Source organism: Poecilia latipinna, unplaced genomic scaffold (assembly GCF_001443285.1).
Source record: "Poecilia latipinna isolate Pla-1442-1.1 unplaced genomic scaffold, P_latipinna-1.0 Scaffold280, whole genome shotgun sequence".
In the NCBI taxonomy this organism is placed as follows: Eukaryota; Metazoa; Chordata; class Actinopteri; order Cyprinodontiformes; family Poeciliidae; genus Poecilia; species Poecilia latipinna.
The window spans coordinates 186,891-205,989 of NW_015112896.1; the positions used below are offsets into that span (position 1 = coordinate 186,891).

Consider the following 19,099-nt stretch of genomic DNA (forward strand, 5'->3'; position numbering starts at 1 on the left):
GTTGGCTTCGAACCTTTTTACATTCTGTCACATTACAGCCTGAAACTTTAGTGTATTTCATTTGGATTTTATGACGCAGACCAGTGCATAACTGTGGAGAAGACACAAAAAAACAAAAAAAAAAACTTTATCGACATAAAAGTAAAAATGTGATTTTCAACCTTAAATAAAATCCAGTACAGCTGTTCTGTGAAGGCCTCGAAGATTTGTTAGAGAGCCTTAAAGAACAAAAAAGCATCACAGGAACCAAGGAGCACGGCAGACGGGTCATTGAGAAAGTTGTGAAGAAGAATTGGTAATTACATAACATCATCCTGGGTTTTGAACATTTTGCAGATTGTGCATCATTAGGTGGAAGTTCACCTAAAACATGGGTCAGCAGCCTTTACAATGCAAGATAAGAATATTTAAAGAAGATCAAAACTTGGAGCCCTTGAGGATCCGTGGGTAGACTTAAAAATCAGTTTACAGGTTTTCTTCTTTACTCTGAACTTGAACTACCTACATGGAGAAGCGTCAATCTGTTGGAGACTTTCTTACTTGCAGCTGTAATGGCAATAAGGTGAATTTGAGCTTCTGGTTGTAATGCAACAAAATTTGCAACAGGCTAAAATAGGTAGAAATACTTTTGCAACACACCGTAGATTGAAATGTGTCTGTTCGTTTATCTGCGTTATTTCCTAAAAGTGGTTTATTTGAACACAGACAAGGAAAACAGACATATTGCACTGAAGATGTCAAGGCACAGCCAATACAACAAAAGACACAACATTCAGAATGTAAAGCAGAACAAGGAAACAAATCAAAAAAGGAAAACGTCCATGTACTCTGACAACTACCTCTTTGAACTTGTCCAATAAACAATCATTTCTTTGGAGCAGTAAATCAATTAAAAAGACAACATTATTACTACAATTGATCATTGCTGCGGTATAATAAGTAACCAATTAGTTCAAAGCCAGTCAACATTAAATTTCACTTTTTAATCTTTCAGTAGCTAGTACGTTCTATAAAGTGCAAAAGGTTGCAACCAAAGCTGTTTTCTTTGAATCAGATTCTGAACAATAAAACAATAAATCGTGAGGAGGGCAAATCAGAAAGATCTTTGCCAAAATGACTAAGTTCCCACAATGAATCCGCTATCATTTAGTATTTGATAGCATAAACATTACACACACACACACACGCACGCACACACACAGAGATTTACTGCTTCAATGAACTCATGGAACAAATAACCTGAACAAAGGTTACCAAGAACAGATAAAAGCAAATAAAGGAAAACATAAATGACACAATGTGTAGGAAAAGACCGTACACTGTGATGAGCATAAAAGATATGCATCTATAGATGTATTTATCTGGAAGTAAAACAACATAGATCTTTTTATGTTCTTGGAAATGTCGAGAATGAACACGTTACACAGATGTAAAACACCCACATGTGCTTGGGGACTCATTTGAAAATGTTGGTGAATGCATATTATCCTGGTGAGTTAGTAGTAGGTTTCCAGCAAACTGTTTTCAAATGCATAAACAACAGACTGCATTGTTGTGCGAGCAAGAAAAAACAAAACAAAACAACAACCATTCAACTTCCCAGATCAGTTATGGTTACAAACTTCTATTTAATAAATTGATTCCTTACAATTAGGTAGAATCCCTTATAATGCTAAGACGACTCAGGAGTCCAGCACTTTCATGCTCATGCTGCACATACAGCTAGAATGTTTTATAAAGGCCACATGCAGGTTTCACAACATCACTGTTTTGAACAGGAATACCAGTGTGTTGAGCTGTATAGTTAGTAACGATGTCAGATGTGTCCGGTACATTATGAAAATACCTACAAATATAGATCTGTTTGGATTTCTTTAAGGAGGAAGACAAGATAAATTACAGAGAAATGGATCAGAAGAACCAGCATGACAAAATAAAAGTTGTAGTGAATAGCCTGAGGGCTGCCCCTGCTACTGAACTCCAGGTTCTTAAGCTAATATGACTTTATGGATCACCACAAACTGAAGCCAGTCATGCAAAATTACACTTTAATGAACCAAAAGTGTTTTTCATTGTCACTTATATAAAGATAAAGACCAAACCAGAACCTTATTCGCTGGTAGATTTTTACAGCGGTGGAGGCCGTCCGCTTTGGGGCAGCCAACAGTCATTCATTAACACATAAATGTTGCAAAAGATCAGATAAATGATAACAAATCAGTAACTTACAATGAGTGACTGTTGCAGCATATGTTATCTGGTGACAGTGGAAAAAATCCCCAGTGTGCATAAAGTCAGTGAGCTGCCCAGATTCTGACAGAAAAAGAATTGCCCGCTATATTATGTTGACAGCTGTGTTGCTGAGTTAAACCAGGATTTGTTTTATAAAAAAAAAAAAAAAAAAAAAAAAAAGACAATTGGATAAAATATGTTTAATACACAGATTCGTCCCTCTTTGCAGAACATTTGTACAGATTTCAGCATCATCTGTTGATAATCTCTAACTTTAGACATCGATCATGTTAGTCTGTTGACAAATAAATGAACAGTCTTTAATTTAACTGCAATTTTATTTTAATGTGGAGACAGAATATTAGCCAAAACCTTTAAATAGATGTTATTAATGATGGGCACGTCACTTAGGTGAAATAAGTATTTGATCCAAAAAAGGATGTAAGGCAGAATTTGACATTTGACAGAAATTAATCAGTTAATCCATAACAGTTATCAATAATCCTGATGTAAATGTTTTGTGTGTATCAACGACACCTGACTGTAGAATCAAATTGCTCCATACCAACCCGTCCTTCACCAGGAACAGGACAAACAACTCTCAAAGGACATCAGGAACACAGTAAATCTGCCTAAGGCAGGAATGAGCTTCAATCATCAAGAAGCATTTAGTTGCATAGACTTAGAAATGATGATGCGACAGAGTGAAGGGTGTCTTCAGAAAGAAATCCCATCCTTTTATTCCTATGGAATCCTTGCTAGATTGCAGGGGGTGGCGGTTGTTACGGCCAGTGGCCGTGTATGTTTTCTTGTCTTTCTTTTCTGTATATCTGCAGCCTCTAATCAAGTTGACTCCACTTGGAAGTGGAAGTGGGTGCAGCGGTGCCACTCCCTGAGGCCTACAGCGATTGGCTCACCAATTGCCAGCTCCACCAATCCCTGAAGAGGCCTCCCTTTTAAAACCCCAGACTTCCTGGAGGAAGGTCTGGCTGTTTCTTTGTTCAGACAGCTTGCCACTTTGTTGGGTGTTTGGTTGACTACTGCAAACTTGCTTTGTTAGCTCTGTTAGCTCTGATAGCTTTTGTTAGCTTTGATAGCTTGTGTAACTCGTCTTGTTCCTGTGGGGGATCTTTGCATCTCTGTTAGAGATTTGAAGTTTGTTTTTGTTTAACCTGTACTGAAAGTCCATTTTTGTTCGGTTAAGATCTTTGGTTTACAACTCTGATTATTTTGTGGATTTTGTTTTATTTAGTACATTTTGTTGTAAGTCCCTACATTTTGATTGTTGTTACTTTTTTCCTTTTTATGTTTGTCAAAACCAAACAATAAACCTGTAACTGTTACAGGTTTCTTTAATGTTACTTCCCCCTCCACATGGCTGAGCTGGGTCGTAACAGCGGTCAATGTTTGTGAGACACACTGGACAGGTCACAGTCGATCATCAGAAAACACAAACAACCATGCACACACACCTAAGAGCAATGGGGGCAGGGGGAGACCAATTAACTTGCCATGCTTTTCACTGGACTTTGGGTGGAAGCCAAACTACCCAGAGAGCATGCAATGAGACGCATGCAAACTCCATGCAATCCCCCAGCCTCTTGCTGCAAGACAACAGAGCTAAAAATGGCACCGTGGTGCTGCCCACAAAACAACTCAAAACATACAGCAATGATAACAAAAGAGTGGCTAAAGAAGAATTACAGTCAGGTTGTCGAGTAAAATCTGGAGGGAGCTGAATCTTTGACTTGCCAAGAAAATGAAGAGGTTTTTTTCTTCTTTTCATGACCAAACGGGTCAAAGTTCCTTGAGATGAGTGGGGACTTTGTGACCAACTAAAAAATATGCCTTAGTGCTACAACTGCCAACAACCTTTTGTTCACCCAGTGTTTAATTCTAATTTACTGAAGGAACAATCATTTACTTCCCTTAGCAGCAAAACAACTAGTGAGTAACTATGTACTACATTATATGACATGCTGTCCTTCTACACTGGAATCAAACTACCAAATAAATTAGAGACTGTTCATTTGTTTGCAAATGAGCAAACTAACAAGATCAAAAGGGAATCAAATAGTTACACCGTTGTGTAGTTAATACCAGAGTTTTTAAACCCCTAACAAATTTAGTACTCTTCTAATTTTACCAACATATTGAATTTGAAAGAGACTCTTTAGTTAGAGATCAGGCTGATGCCAGGAAACCTTTAACCCTCCAAGACTCGGAGGTCAACAGCAGAAATAAATTGTCAAAAATACTAGTGGGAACATGAAAAATAATTTATCTGTAATAACAGACAAAATATATATATATATATATATATATATATATATATATATATATATATATATATATATTTATATTTATATTTGTATATTTTTTTTCAAATTGATATTCCTTTTGTTACTTTATTATCATTCATATTTCCTAACAAGCATCTTTATTAAAAATGTCATTAAAGCTAAATCTGCCAGGGGTATGAAAACATTTGGCCTTCGCTGTTGTTTGAGCTTCGTCCAGCCTTCAGCCCTTCAGCAGAGCTCCTCCACCAATAAAACTAAATGACATAAAGCTGCCATGACGTGTCATAAAAAAATAACTAAAAACTAAACAACGCTTTGTGCAAACTGAAAACAGATTTCATTTTCTTAACACCACGGGACAGTGGAAGATATACATGATAGTTGATAATCTGTCAAACAACACACTACGGCATTTAGAAGTAGGTTGTATTTATGTGACAAGCTTGCATAAATAAATTCCACCCAGTCTGGAGGTGTCGGGGGGCATCTGAACATTTTTTTCCATTCTGTAAACTCTTTGGCATCCAGTCGCACTGTCCGTCCATGTAAACAAAACTTACCAAGTCAACACTCATAAAAAACCTCGCTCATCCAGTCCTTTGGCTGTCACTGGCTTCCATTTTGCAGTGGGTTTATTGCTATTATGGCCTGTGCAGAAAGAAAGACGAGATCTCTGTTGTTAAAAATGTACTTTATGAAAGTTCTCTGGGCATATGCTGATCAGAATAACAGAAAACTATCTTATGCAGCTATTTCGCTCTGTTTGAATAGGTTTTTTTTCTAAGTCTTACTTGTTTCAGGTCGGGCTTTTGGCACGTCATGTGAGTGTGCGTCACTGGGGAGTGTGTGGCTGTTATCTCTGCGCTCACTCTCAGCGGCTGTCCTTGGCACTGTGGCAGAGAGGACCAGAGGCCTCTGGTTGTGGTACTTGAGTCGGTACGTTTCCGTCATGCAGTTGTCCACGTTAAAGTACGTCGTCAGGGAAACCTCTGGAGCTTGTGCCGCCTCATCCGCTCTGCTCCCCGTCAGCCTCTCCTCGCTCTCGCACGACGACTGAGTGCTCCTCTCTGGGTCCGAGCCCGACTTCGAGCTCGCGTCCGAAAAGGTTCGGAGGCCCGAAATGTCGGGCCTCCTTTTGGGGCTGACGTAGGACGAGGGAGAGAGGCGAGGGCTCGATGGGAAGGGTTCCTGAAGCATTCGGGGGCGAAACACAGCGTGGCTCGCTTCGCCGTGGAGCGAAGAAGCCTGCAGGTTGGGTTGGAGGTGAGGCGACACAGTGGCAGCGAGCTGAGTTTCTGCTGTCGCGCTGCTAGTCGGGTGGTATGGCAGGTCAATGTGAGGGCACGGGGAGTCAGAGGTGACAGCCTCACTGTTACTGGACAAATAAGTGCTTTCTCTGTCCTCGGATTCTGAGAGAACGAGATCGTCTGAGCTGTTCCACTCAGAGCTGCTGGTCTTTGTGATGTGTCTCGGGGTTGTGTTCTCCCCGCTCTGCCCTCGGTAGGCACTCGGCTCCTGGTGTTCACTCTGCCGGCTCTCTGAACCAGTCGAGCTCTTCTCTGAACCCTTCGCTTTCCTAGAGGTGTTAGATGTGTGTTTTGATCTCTGTCTACAAGAAAGAAAAAGCAGGTAAATACATTTTAATACAGACATGTAAATGTGTCTGTAATGCACCAGTAAATGTATATTTCTTCATCTTAAAACTAAACACACACACACACACACACACACACACACACACATATATGTATGTATTTTTGCGAGATTTTACATAACAGGCCATCACAAAGCCCTTCAATGCTGTGAAGTAAAAGAGAAATTAGCAAAAGTTTTGACCAAATAAAAATCTAAAATGCAATATACTATAATTACCAACACATTTTTTTTTTAAATGAAAACCTATCATTTTAAGAACACTACCTTGAATTTGGACTGCACTTTAGTTGAGAAAGTAAAACTTGATCGTGGTTCCCCTGAGGTTTAGTTGGATGTTTACCTAGAAAAAAAAGGGAGAAAAAAGGAAAAAAGAAAGGAATGAAAATGTACAAGAAAAAAACATATTTGTGATTAAAATCCTCTTTCAGAGGGGTTTGTTTCATCAAAGGTACATTCTGTTCCTGTTCACAAGGACATGAATGAAAATGAGGATTAGTCACTGGGACGAATCTAATTTTCCTTTGAATTTTTCTCTGAATATGCAGAATTCTGAGAATAAACTCAGAGCTCCCATAAGATATAAGTGTGACCTTTGGTCTAAAATATCAAAAATATTGCAGTTTAAACATTTGAGCCTGATCCGCTTACGTAACTGTAAGATAGGCGCGCACAAAGTAAATGCTGTATTCTTTATGTCCACTAGGTGGCAGCAAGCCATCCTAAGACACAATGTTCTGACCTGTCAACAGCAAGAGACACCCTGATGCTGATTTACTGCCTTTTGAAAGCACATTTTCTTAAACATATATATTTTTTTCAACTTAACCCGTTAGAGGTTGATTCAAACACTGGGCATTGCTTTTGCAAGTGGCCATAACCTCTTAACGCATAAAGTCTTGATTCATTTAGATAAAGCAGGACAGTACGTGCAACATAATGCTATTTATGACAATGTCAGCGACCGTGTCCAGCTGCGCCATCTGAGCTTTTGTGGGATTATCATCAGATTAATGCCAGTGCCGGGCAGACAGGGGCCGGAGGTTAAATAACAAGTTCAGGCACAGAAATCAACCCAGATGTTCGGCGATCTTCTGTTACACAAACAGTCAGGACTGAGTGCAGATCACACTAAAACTTACAAGTCTTAAAGAAACAGGAGCAATAATGAGGCTGTCTAAACATCACAGAAAGCAAATCCTGCCTGTACATACCAGACTAAATGAACGAACGTGTTTGTTTCTTTGCTTTAAATCTTTTCCGCGAGTTTCCGCGGATGAGAAAAGGAACTCACCTTTTCCTGCCAAACATTTGCTGCTCTGCTCTGCTTTAAATCAGGAGGTCTGTTTTACATCTTAAGTTGGTGGCATATTTTATTAGTTGGTTTCCTTTTTCAGCAATTTACTTTTGGCTCAAATTGATGTCTCTTAAATCTGACTAGATACCAGAGGAAAAGCTGTTTGGCTTCTGTGAACGGACCGAAAAAAAAAAGAACGAAAACCTGCCTTAGAAAAAAAAAAAGAAAAAAGAATTAAACAAGCAAATGAAAGGGTAATAAATAGATCCAATGAAGGATGTTTACAGAATAAAACATGCAGGACAAACTTCTTTAAATAGTTTGGAAAAGTTACTTAAGACAATAATTTTGCTCTTTAATAATACCAACTAGTGTTGGAAATGTGCTGCTGCAAAACCTGATGAGTCACTTGTACTATGAGGAACTTTGAGGTGCAATCAGGTAGGCTGACACGCAGCACCCAACAGTCATCAGAGGGGTAGAAAATGGAAGGAGGTCATGGCAAAGTGATCAGTAGGATTTGACGAGGAACTGATCCAGATACATTTGTTGTGGTTTTCCGTACTGCGTTTATAATCAGCTGGGGCTCTAACTCAGCTCCAAACCCTTTTGAAGCAAAATAAACCTTCGGGCTTACCGTTGTGGGAAAGAGATGATGTCATACTTGACTTTGCATCGGCTTCCCTTTGATGCAGCTGACTGAAAAATAAGACGACATAAGAAAACTGAGAGTTGTCAACAATTATTCAGCACCGTTCTTTCATCACTGTGTGTGTGTGTGTGTGTGTGTGTGTGTGTGTGTGTGTGAATACAGTTTTATATTATATTAGGATAGGTGTTAACGTGCTTGGGTCATTACTGAAACAACAGTCTGCATGGTTTTTTTCTCCAGAGGATGGAGATTCTAACTTTATCTCTAAATATAAACATTGTATTTGTTGCAAAACAACATCATTTTGTTCCTACATCATATCCTTGTTCTTTGAGTAGTGTCTGAGAGCTATTGTGTAATTTGTCAAAAAAATTTGAAGTGGTTCATGTAGCAACAAATGCTGCAGTGTGAGGGACCAGGGAGAACCTCCCAGGAGTCCTGCACTCGAGTTCTTGTTAAACATGAAATGTACTGGCCCGAAACAACTTTCTTCTTGTTCTCACCACCTCATAGCCTTGAAAGCATTTCTTTCCTTTCTTGTTGAGTGAGTATATGTCTTATTACTGTAGTTTTTTTGTTTTTTTTTTACTACGTTCAGTATTGCTTTCGAACACTGAAGGCAAATCAATGTTTCAGTGAAACTAAATCCACTGCAGAATGGCACTTTTCTCTCCTACCTTTGTAAAAGGATCTCAGGTGTTAACCTCTGATCTGGTCTGAGCCCAAACCCATCGACCCCAGGTGAGTCGGGATTGGTGGAGCCGCTGCTGAGTCGATCGCTGCTCTCGTAGCCCGACTCCGTCCTCTGAATGGTCCAGGTGTCGCTGCGCAGCAGAGTCTTGGGAACGGCCTTGAGTCGGCTTCCTCTCTGCTGGCCGGCTCTGCTCTCTGACTCCACGGAGCTGTGGCTCTCCGTCTCGTGCCGCTGCTCGTCCTCATAAATTGTCATTAAGCACTTCTGTTTGCGCTCCTCTCTAGTTCTTGCGTGTTCGCGCTCCCTGCTTGGTTCTGTGCGCGCTCTCTCCTGGGAAGAAGGCTTGCTGCACCGCGGGCTGTCCTGCTGCTGCTGCTGCTGCTGCCGTCGCTGCTCCAGTTCATTCAGCACCGTGTCTACATTCAGCACCTCCCTGATGGGTCTCCAAGTTGATTTTGACCTATTTTGGCTCCCGCTGCCTCCTTTTTCCCAGTGTTTGTGGCTGCCCACCTGCTCATTGCGTCCTGGGGAAACGTTGGCCTTTCTGACGTGTCCCCCACTCTGTGCACTGCCCGACTGTCCGTGGGGCTCCTGAGATCCTCTGCTTTGATTCGATGACTTCTCAGAGCGCAGAGAGTTCTTTATTTTCTCTACAGGAGGCCGGGGCCCATTCTCTGGGGGGGATGAAGATCTTGTGTGTGTCATGTCTGAGGAGGGTTGACAAAGGTCATTAATAGCCCGACCGTTGCTCTGATATTCAGACTGTCCGATGCTCATTGCCTGTTTAAATGTTGCCGTCCACTGAGCCTACCTTTGTGTGCTGAAGGCTCGATTCTCCGATGTCCCCTGTCCTTTTTTGATGTTTCAACTGGTCTTTGTAGATTCTCCATGAAGGGATCCTGAAATTTGTTAGGGCTGCCAAAAGGATGTTTCACTGAAGAATACAAAAAATAAAAACATAAATTTAAGTCCTACAAACAATATATTGCATTTAAAGTAAATCTGCACATTAGAAAATCCTGCAATGACGATAATTTTGGTAAATATTGACACAATGACATCAGTTGTGAAATATGAATTTCTTCTTCCGTCTTTCCTCATCCGTGCTTCTGACACTCTGTGACCTTTGCAAAATGTTAATTGTGTCCAGTGTGAGCATCTGATGTTGCTCCATTTTACATTCGCATGTAAAATGCAAGTTCATTACATGTGGAATATATTAGCCAATGATTATGACAATATCGGTTTGTTAATACTGCACACACTGATAATGTGACGGCAATACATTTGCGATTTATATAGTCCAGCCCTAAATTTCTTTTTCATTTATTTTACTAATAAATCTTTTTACTTCCGAGACACTGTGTTAACTGGCTGCCAAGAAAAGCACAGGCTGTTTTAATTTAACTGGATTTGAGCCACAGTTTTATTTTGACTTAAGTATTTTCCACAATTAATCACTATCAGATTTCCTGCATGGTGTAAATAAACACTCACAAAAATATTGGGGACAGAGCAAAGAAAGGAGAAAGGTTTACAAACTATGCAATCAGAAATATTATTTGAGTTGCAATTAAGTTGTCAAAAACAGAAACTGGTATGCCACCATGATAAATATTTTCACTTGAAACTTGAGTATCAATCAAGCTAGAAGTCCGATAAAGTATAAATGTCATGCGTGGGTTGTTTATGGTTGGACTCACGATTGTCGAATAAAAAGGCCAATGCACTATTTTTTTTTTCTATTTGTCACTCTAGTGCTGGATTTGAACCTCAGTAGCAGCAATTTTCAGCCTCACACTTTCTTCTGGTATTGCTCTGTGAGCGCTGGATGTTCTCAACCAATATAACATTTCAACTACTTCTTTTTCCACAACCTTCAATCTGCAGTGTTTGGTCTTCCTGATGATGAACCTCTGAGGTTCACAGAACACAAATGTTTTTTACTGAAAATAATTAAAAACAATTTGACTGGTTTTATTAAACACTTGGTTACACAGTAGTGCTCTGTCACTAAAACTCAGTGAGGATTATCTTTATATTATGTTTGTGTTCAGTTTTATTTCTTTTCCTTCTTATGGTTTTTGAATTATTATGTCACAGCATTTACTACTAAAGTACTAATCAAGGTCATGGACTTCTGGCTAAAGTAATCTACCGAATTAGTCATTTTTTACTTCTCACAGCAAATCTGCAGTCCAACTTCCTGAATGCCAAAGCTACAACTAGACGAGTTAAAATGTTCAGTTGTTGGGTGCAATAACTCACACAATTTATTACACCATCCCCAAAAACCAGAACACATTTGAAGTGCCAAATTAAAATATATTTTCCTTAGAAATGTAGCCACATCAGTGGGGAAAAACCTCTGTTTGCACAAAAAACTCCAAGGACAAGTGCTTCAGCGCCAGAATCAGGAAGGATTTGCCAAAAGACTTCATCTGATGGAGTCAGTTCTTTCTGCCCAAGGAAATGACAGACACGGCAAAGCGGTAACCTCAAATAGAGCTAAAATGACAAGCCTTATTCTAGACATGAATCTACTGTGTGCTGATATGACATCCTGGACGTTGTTTTGACAGCAGCAGCATCGTGACTTCTGGTTAAGTTAGCGTTAGTGTGTTAGCATTTAGCTCATGAAGGACAGAACCGCGTCGACAGTTTAAATTGTTTTTTTTTGTGCCATTTTTACCTTCTGTTGTTGACATCTTTTAATCAATTTGGGAATTAGAAGCTCCTCCCCCTTGATGTTTCAAACATTTGGGTAGTTTGACACATCTGCTATCGAACTACAAAAATGGCTGAACAGGACGGAGCGGAACGCTCTGCAGGATGTGAAAGGGCTCATTTGAATTTAAAGCGACAGCAACAAAACTGAGTTGCACTTCAGAACAGGGGTGAAAAGAAGGCATGTGGAGCAACAACAACAAGAAATTCAGACTTAAACTTGTAAAGGAAGGATTTGAAAGCATGATCCACTTTTAGGTTCACATACTTTTGCCGGTCAGATGTAATATGTTGACGTTTGTCTTTAATAAACTGATTCATCACAGTTTATAAAAGAAAAAACTTTAGCCGGTGTCAAAAGTGGTGATTGTTGTCTTGTTAAAAAAAAAAAACATATAAAACCCAACAAAATAAGGAACATTATTATGTAGTTTCAACATAAATTTTAAACTCAATTAGTTTCATGACAGTAAAGTCTTACGAAAGTGTGCCACTCCTGTGAGAGAATTTGTCAGTCGTGACAAATATAGAAGTAGCTCAAACAGATTTTCAGTTTTATAGATCACACATCCCATCTCCCATCCCTTCCGTCCGTCTGCAAATAGGAAACAAAACAGTCTTAGAAAAGAACAGATGCTGCATCATTAACTTTGATATAACACACCTCCGCTGCCTCGGCTGCCAAGCCCGCGGTGTGTTTCCTCCGCCTGGCAAGCAGGTCACGAAGGGAAGCAGCGACAACATGAACTGCGAGCATCTGCCTTCAGATGAGCGTGTTACATCTAACAGCTGCTGTCTTTCACTTTCACATCTCACCTCCTCCTAATTAAATCATTTTCTCTGACGCCGTTTACAGCTGCATCTATTTTTACTCAGCCAATATTGCAACTTTCAAAAGACCCTTGATCAGAGTCAAAAAAAAAAAAAAAAAAAATTACACGATGAAAATTTGAAAACAGATGAGCGAAATTGTACCTAAAGCTTCTGTCAAAGATGTAATAGGGAAAACTACGTGTGTTACTGTTACATGCTAACACTGATGGAAATTCCCATCTGATTATGTAGCCTGGTGCCGATATTTAGGAAGTTCCCTAGAAAAGTCATTTTGGACTCAGATCTAGTTTTGTATGCCTAACAACTGCCAAGTAATTAACTAATGCATATGTGCATCATGGTTCCTTACTTACTGCAGAGCCCTAATTATGTAAGAACTCCAGTATGAGCCAGTCAGACCAATTCATTTGTAATAATGGACAAAAGAGCAAATTAAAGAAACAAAGCAATGTAAACTTTAGCAGAATTCGATCAATTTAAGAAAAGAATTGTGATTAACAGCATACAGAGAGCCAGACAATGTTTTTATTTCCTGTGAAAAACCCACAATCAGTTACTGACTCACCCTGACTGTCACCAAAGTAAGAATCCTTCCCCATGCCAAAATATCCGGGCAACACATAAAAGCGAAGCAATCCAAGCGAGAACACCCCCCACCACCTCCTAAAAAAAAATAAGCAAGCTGATAAATAATGGAGGCAAATGTTTGAAACATCAAGGGGAGGAGTAAGAGCAACGATGCGTTTGGCCACAGGAACGGGGATTAGGGGCTAGGCGTGGGTGGTAATCTGCGTGCAACAGAGACATCATCCTCATGCGAGGTCTGGGCCATCAGATATGGATAGAAAGTCTTTCTCTGGGAGCTTTATGCCACAATCCCAACCATTACTGTGGCAGAATCACTTCTGTATTTGATGCAGAGTCAGTTCAAAGGAATATTTCCTCAGTGGCACTTCAATGTCTGGTTTGGTGTCAGTCTTTAAAAAAAAACAAAAAAAAACAAAGAGAAATTTACCTCTAGCAACTCCTTGTTCTCATTAATGATGTCTGGAAAGATCAGTGTACAGAAAGACACTCTGCACACAGAGTGCTTCATGTCATCAATTTTAGTGGTAGTTTATGTGTCAACATTGGATGGTGAAAGATTAGAATATGTTGAAAAGCAGCCAAAGCAGGGAGATCACAAGATTGTCCATGAGGGATGTTCTAGGCAACGCAGTTCTATGCTCTTGCACAGTAAACCTTTCATGGTCACTGATTTTAATGACTGCAGTAACAGTAGTATATCATTATCATAGTAAGTTGGATTACTATTAAAACTTGTCATTGGGCGTTAAAATTTTTTGTTTCTTTTTTCATTAAATGCATCGTCTCTGATGTGTCATGACAGACATGAGCAGAAGGCAGTGAAAGTAAGACAGGAATATTTAAACCGTCAAAGATCACCAAGGGCAACATGTACCTTAACTCTGAATTATACAGCTGCACAATACATGCACAGAGGACGTGTGTATCCCATCTCAAGCTCCTACTGCCTGCTATTAGAAATAAGTAAATGTTTAGTTGGATATTTGTCCTCTTTCGAACATTAGCTAATTTCAGTAAGCCAGTGAATACATAATAAATAGAAATTATCATATAAAATAATACTAGACTAATTTAATCCATTTGCATTCATGATTTAAGTTACAGCAGATCCTTTCTTTTTGTTATGCTGCTTTTTAACTATTGTAATATTAAGAAACAATGGTAATTAGAATGTCATATCAAGTTGATGTGGTTTTGGGATGATGGTTGAATTTACTCTAAAACTGATGAGTGGCTTTAAATTGTCATAAATCCTTCTAAAACTGAAGATACCAAAAATCAAGAATGTGACTCTTTTTTTTAATTTTTGAGTTTCTATTGACTTCACTGGATTAAAAGCTATCAAAATGTGCAAATATACACAAAAAGTCTCAGGTCAAATCAGTGATGGTAAATACATATATACCATTCAGCTATAGAAAGAACAAAAAGTATATGTTTTAAGTGTCTTTGTCAGTCATGCTAGCAAATGGAAGACTTTCTTACTGGTCAGATCTCCATTTACTTGGGCTTTGTAATGAGGACACATAGTGGTTTGTCGTGGTGCATCTTCATTAGAAACTGGACTCCCCTCAGGATTGGTGTAAAATAAAAGAAGAGGTTGGAAATGCCCCCTGATACATTTTGAAGCAACATCCTTCCATTTGGATCCAATCTAGTAAACAAGAAAAAAAAAACTTAGAAAAGAGAATGTATGTAATGGATTGTCATAAAAAAAGATTGAAAAGGCTTAAGGGCAGACATGCTAACCTCCTTTACAGTGGCATCGTCAAAAAACATCCATTTTGAAGATTTGGTGTGATAGGCGAAAGCTGAGTAATGTTTGCTGGAGAAACAGATCATCCCCACCAGATGTAGCTCGCTGCGTTTGGCGTTTTCATCAGTCACTCGGTTGAAAAGCTGAAAGACGGTACATTTGATCACTCCCAGCCAGACGTTAAATCCACTGAGGTTCAAGTTTCTGTTTGTTTGTATGCAAAATGACAGATATTGATCTCTCATCCGAAAAACTGTTACATTCCAACATACTAGGATCAACGATGTTTTGCTGTTTTGTGAAACTAACATTCATATCTTGAACTCAAACTTGTTATATTTCGTTTACAAGCACTGAATCGTGGGAGGTGGCTTTTTCAGCTCTTACCCCGCACAAGTTTAAACGTGGACCAAGAGACCTGATAACATCGTCCGTGAGATCAGACTGCTCTGCGTCCCACACAAATCCAATAGTGACGATCTCCGGACAGTTCATGAGGACACGACGGATTTTGATGCTCTGACCACAGTCACTCTGCAAAACATTGGACAACAAATGTTTTGTTATCCACAGTAACATTAATGTATCGACAGGGGAGAAAAAAAATCAGCTCATAAACACTGGATTCACAAATAAGAAGTGAATTTTTTTTTTTTTTCAAATAATGCTGAAAGCATACATTTACATACACAGTTTGAAAAGAGTTGAAAACAGCTAGCTTTTGTTTTTTTGTGTCAGCTTTAGTGCTTTGATATTGCTAGTCAGGTGAAATGATTGGTGTCTGTCTGACTACTTGTTAGCATTACTGTACAACAAGCACATATAAAACAACCTTTTTACTTCTGGAACTATTGCAGATGACATCGCAGGATCTCACTTTAAAACATATGAACTAACCCTATAAAACACTCAAACAACTGCTTTGTCATCGGGATGTCCACTTTGATTAAGTAGTAGTCAAAAACAAAAACACAGCAGTCTATTTACTGTGAGTTTCTAAGCTGCATGCATACTTGAATCATCAAACAATCGATCCACTGATGACAACAGCAGCAGTGTCGCTATTTCCTGCAGGCCAGTTCTAAGTTATGCTGCGCTGTCCAGCCTCCACCTCCAAGCAAGCACACCGTATTCCATGCATTGTCACTCCGACAGCTCAGGACGTTGGCTTCCCCCTCAGTTGGTCATGCAGTTTCTAATCACAAGTTGTCTGATTCCTTAGAAGATATTTAAAGGTAATCTCCCAGGTGAAACCCACAAATAAAAAACTGAAGGACATTATTGAAACAGTATGTAATTTATAGATTTACAACTTAATGTCTGCTCCATTGACGTGAAATCAAATACATATTGGAAAACTGTATTTCTGCCTTTTCTATCTCGGCGGATAGAAAAGGCAGAAAAGAATAGGCAAACTCATTTCATTAGAAGCGGACTGCACCTGAAGAAGATTCAGGAAGATTCGTGGGAACAGAGCAGTAAGCTTCACTAAGCTAATACGAGCTGAAAGGGAAGCAAAGGGAGGAAATTCAGATGAGAGAAAAACAAGGATAAGCCTTAACACTATTTCTACCCTTACTCTAGTTTTGCACTGTCTCCTTTCAGTCCTTGAGTTGCACTAAGGTGGAAAACACTGACAGTACTCTGCACCACTGGAAGAATCATCTCTGAGTTTCCCTTATGTTGCCACGAAACTGTGAAACGGATAATCTAACTATTAATATTTAGCTTTCATTAATGTTTTAATTCAGTTGGATGTCTGACGCAACATCTAAAAATACAAACATACGGAGCGGCCTCACATTAAAGCATGCAGTCATATTCAATAAGTTAGAATCTCTGGTCTGAGGAGACTAATTAGTCAGATTAAAAGTACGTGTTCGAAATAACCTTTCACCAAGTCTTTAACATACTTTTCATTAAGCCCAGATTTCTCCATAAGATGTTTTTTTTTTTTTTTGTTGGTCTGATGTAACATTCTAATTTTAAATGCAGTGTCTTCATTAGCTCTAAGCAAAATAGAAGGAAGAAATTAATGTGTTTCGTTTAGTGAATCAAGTTACTGAAATAAATAATTTTTTTAATAAGATCATAAATTATTGAAGAGGTCTGTATAATATGAGCTTGACGAAAAAAATGTCTAATACCTGCTCAAGGATTGTTATCTTCAAAAATGCTTTTCATCAGACAAACCAGCCTCGTCTGAACATATTCTAATTTAATAAATATGACTGTAAACATGTTTTCCCAAAAAGTCAAAAAAAAAAAAAAAGAAAAAAAAAGAAAAGAAAAGAGCATAACATACAGGGCAGCTTCGGAGGTCACCAGTGCTGTTTGCCGCCTGCAGCAGTTCCCCAAACATGTCTGACCTGAGACGCTCGTTCTTCCCCAGTGTCCGGTCAACCTGTTGACTGAGCACAGAGACGCACAGTATGTCTATAGATTATAGTCTGTTTGCAGTTAATTCTATATTCTATATTTCTATTTTTTTTATTTATAGATAGGCTGTAAAAACTGTTGGAAAAGGTTAAATAAACTCACATTCTATAAATAAACACGGTAAAAAGAGACATTTAGTATGAAAAAACTATAGTTTTCTTAAACTACAAAATGTCATTTTCCTAACTGAGAAATTGTGTTTCTTTACACTCTCCATCGGGGTGTGCATTTTTCTGATTTTATTTGCAATAACAGTGCTCTCAGTAGGCATAAGCAGGGTTTCATGAATCAAGTTATGTCTATTTTTGTAAAAATGTAATGGCTTGAAAATTACAGTAGTTTTATTTTATACTGTTACGACAGCTGAAAATAATTTTGGTGGGATAAAAAAAGAAAATGTCGTAGTAGCCGGAGTTTAAAATATAAAGTAACACAGTGCTGCTGAGCACTGCTGGTTAGTTGGCTGTAATAAGGAGCCTGCCGTTTTCCCCTTTTAAACATGGAAGTAATGTAGTAATAATATACATATTAACGAATCTCTTAATCAACCTTTCTTTGCTTTCTAATGGTTAAAACATGAAAATGTTTGAATATATGTTACTGTACTCACCATAAAGCCGTGGTCGATACATAATGAACAAACTCTGTGAACGGGTGTGGATCTGAAGATGCACCACAACAACGGCACACAAACTGTGAAACACAGCATGTCGCTATATTAAATTACATAAAAGATTTAGAGACTAATTTTACATTTAGTCACAATATCCGTATTTTCTACACAGCATTTGGTTCACTCAAAGCAGAATTCAGTACAATACAGGAGTTCATGTTGTTACTGACTTTACTTACCTGTTCGTAAAGCATCATAGCGAATTTCTGATGGGTGATGCAGGATTTGGATGAGCACGCGTCGGTTGGTGTGTCTGAAACTGTGTGCAAGTGAATTCGCTCCAGGATGTTCTCCTGTTTGTGCGAAACAGGAGCAGATTAAAAAGATACCAGTCAAATTTCTGCAAACACAAATCCAATACACAAGGTAAAAAATAAAACTAAATTATTTTTGTGTCCTACGCCCAACGTTTAGATATAAAGTGAAATACCAAAGAGAATTTTAGTATTTTATGAAACACAAATAGGGAGAAAGGTCCTTGAAATATTATTTTGAACAAAAGCCAAAGTGGCACCATACAAAGCACTCGGCAGCGTCGTCCATCAGCCCAAGTTGGAAGCGCTGCTCGTTCTTAAAGGTTTCAGCGAGGGCGTTTCGCAGGCTGTCGGAGGGCAGGACTCGCTCTCTGCTCTGCTGGAACTGGTTGAATATACTCTGGAAGAGTTTTTTTTTTTTTTTGTGAGAAATATTTATGCATCTGAGATAAATAAAACAATAATATATGTAAAAACCCTTAGCTAACTCAAAGTTTTTCTATCTCGATTTTTTAAGTAACCTTACCTTTAATGCACAGAAAATACAGGCATCACCGAGACAAAAGTGGCCAGAAAGCTGCCTCAAGCTCCTCCTGAAGATGTCCAGCTGCCAAAGCACCTGTGGAGGTTCAAAATTAGATCGATGACGGGAAATAAAAAATATTTCATTCAAAAACCTGAAAGCACTGCTACAATACAGATTAGTCACACAATTTTCTGACTGGAAGTCGGGTTTGTTAATTGACTATTTCAAGAAATTGCAAGGGAATTGTTTGGAATAGTCCTGACCACAACTCCACTGCACATTTGCAGGCTCTAACTGACCAACACAATCACATTGACGGATAAAGGAATATGATGCCATCGGTGTTTTTCCTTTCCGCTTGGTTTGTAATTTTTATATATATATATATATATATATNTATATATATATATATATATATATATATATATATATATTTTTTTTTTTTCAGTTTTTTAAAAAATATATAAAAAA

The 19,099-nt window shown here is 38.7% G+C and overlaps 1 protein-coding gene across 1 annotated transcript in view; it reads right to left on the reverse strand.

Annotated features, from left to right (window-relative positions):
* Positions 1–4,643: 4,643 nt before the first annotated feature.
* Positions 4,644–19,099, reverse strand: part of usp53b (ubiquitin specific peptidase 53b) — a 23,008-nt gene continuing 8,552 nt past the window's right edge. The window contains exons 4-17 of the mRNA XM_015033826.1: positions 18,629–18,721; positions 18,368–18,502; positions 18,028–18,141; positions 17,786–17,868; positions 17,042–17,147; positions 15,124–15,270; positions 14,730–14,879; positions 14,466–14,634; positions 9,643–9,765; positions 8,815–9,538; positions 8,123–8,184; positions 6,456–6,531; positions 5,327–6,144; positions 4,644–5,183 (exon numbers count right to left, since the gene is read on the reverse strand). Coding sequence (XP_014889312.1) covers positions 5,107–5,183; positions 5,327–6,144; positions 6,456–6,531; positions 8,123–8,184; positions 8,815–9,538; positions 9,643–9,765; positions 14,466–14,634; positions 14,730–14,879; positions 15,124–15,270; positions 17,042–17,147; positions 17,786–17,868; positions 18,028–18,141; positions 18,368–18,502; positions 18,629–18,721 — 2,877 coding nt within the window. The 3' untranslated portion in view covers positions 4,644–5,106. The remainder of the gene's footprint in view (positions 5,184–5,326; positions 6,145–6,455; positions 6,532–8,122; positions 8,185–8,814; positions 9,539–9,642; positions 9,766–14,465; positions 14,635–14,729; positions 14,880–15,123; positions 15,271–17,041; positions 17,148–17,785; positions 17,869–18,027; positions 18,142–18,367; positions 18,503–18,628; positions 18,722–19,099) is intronic.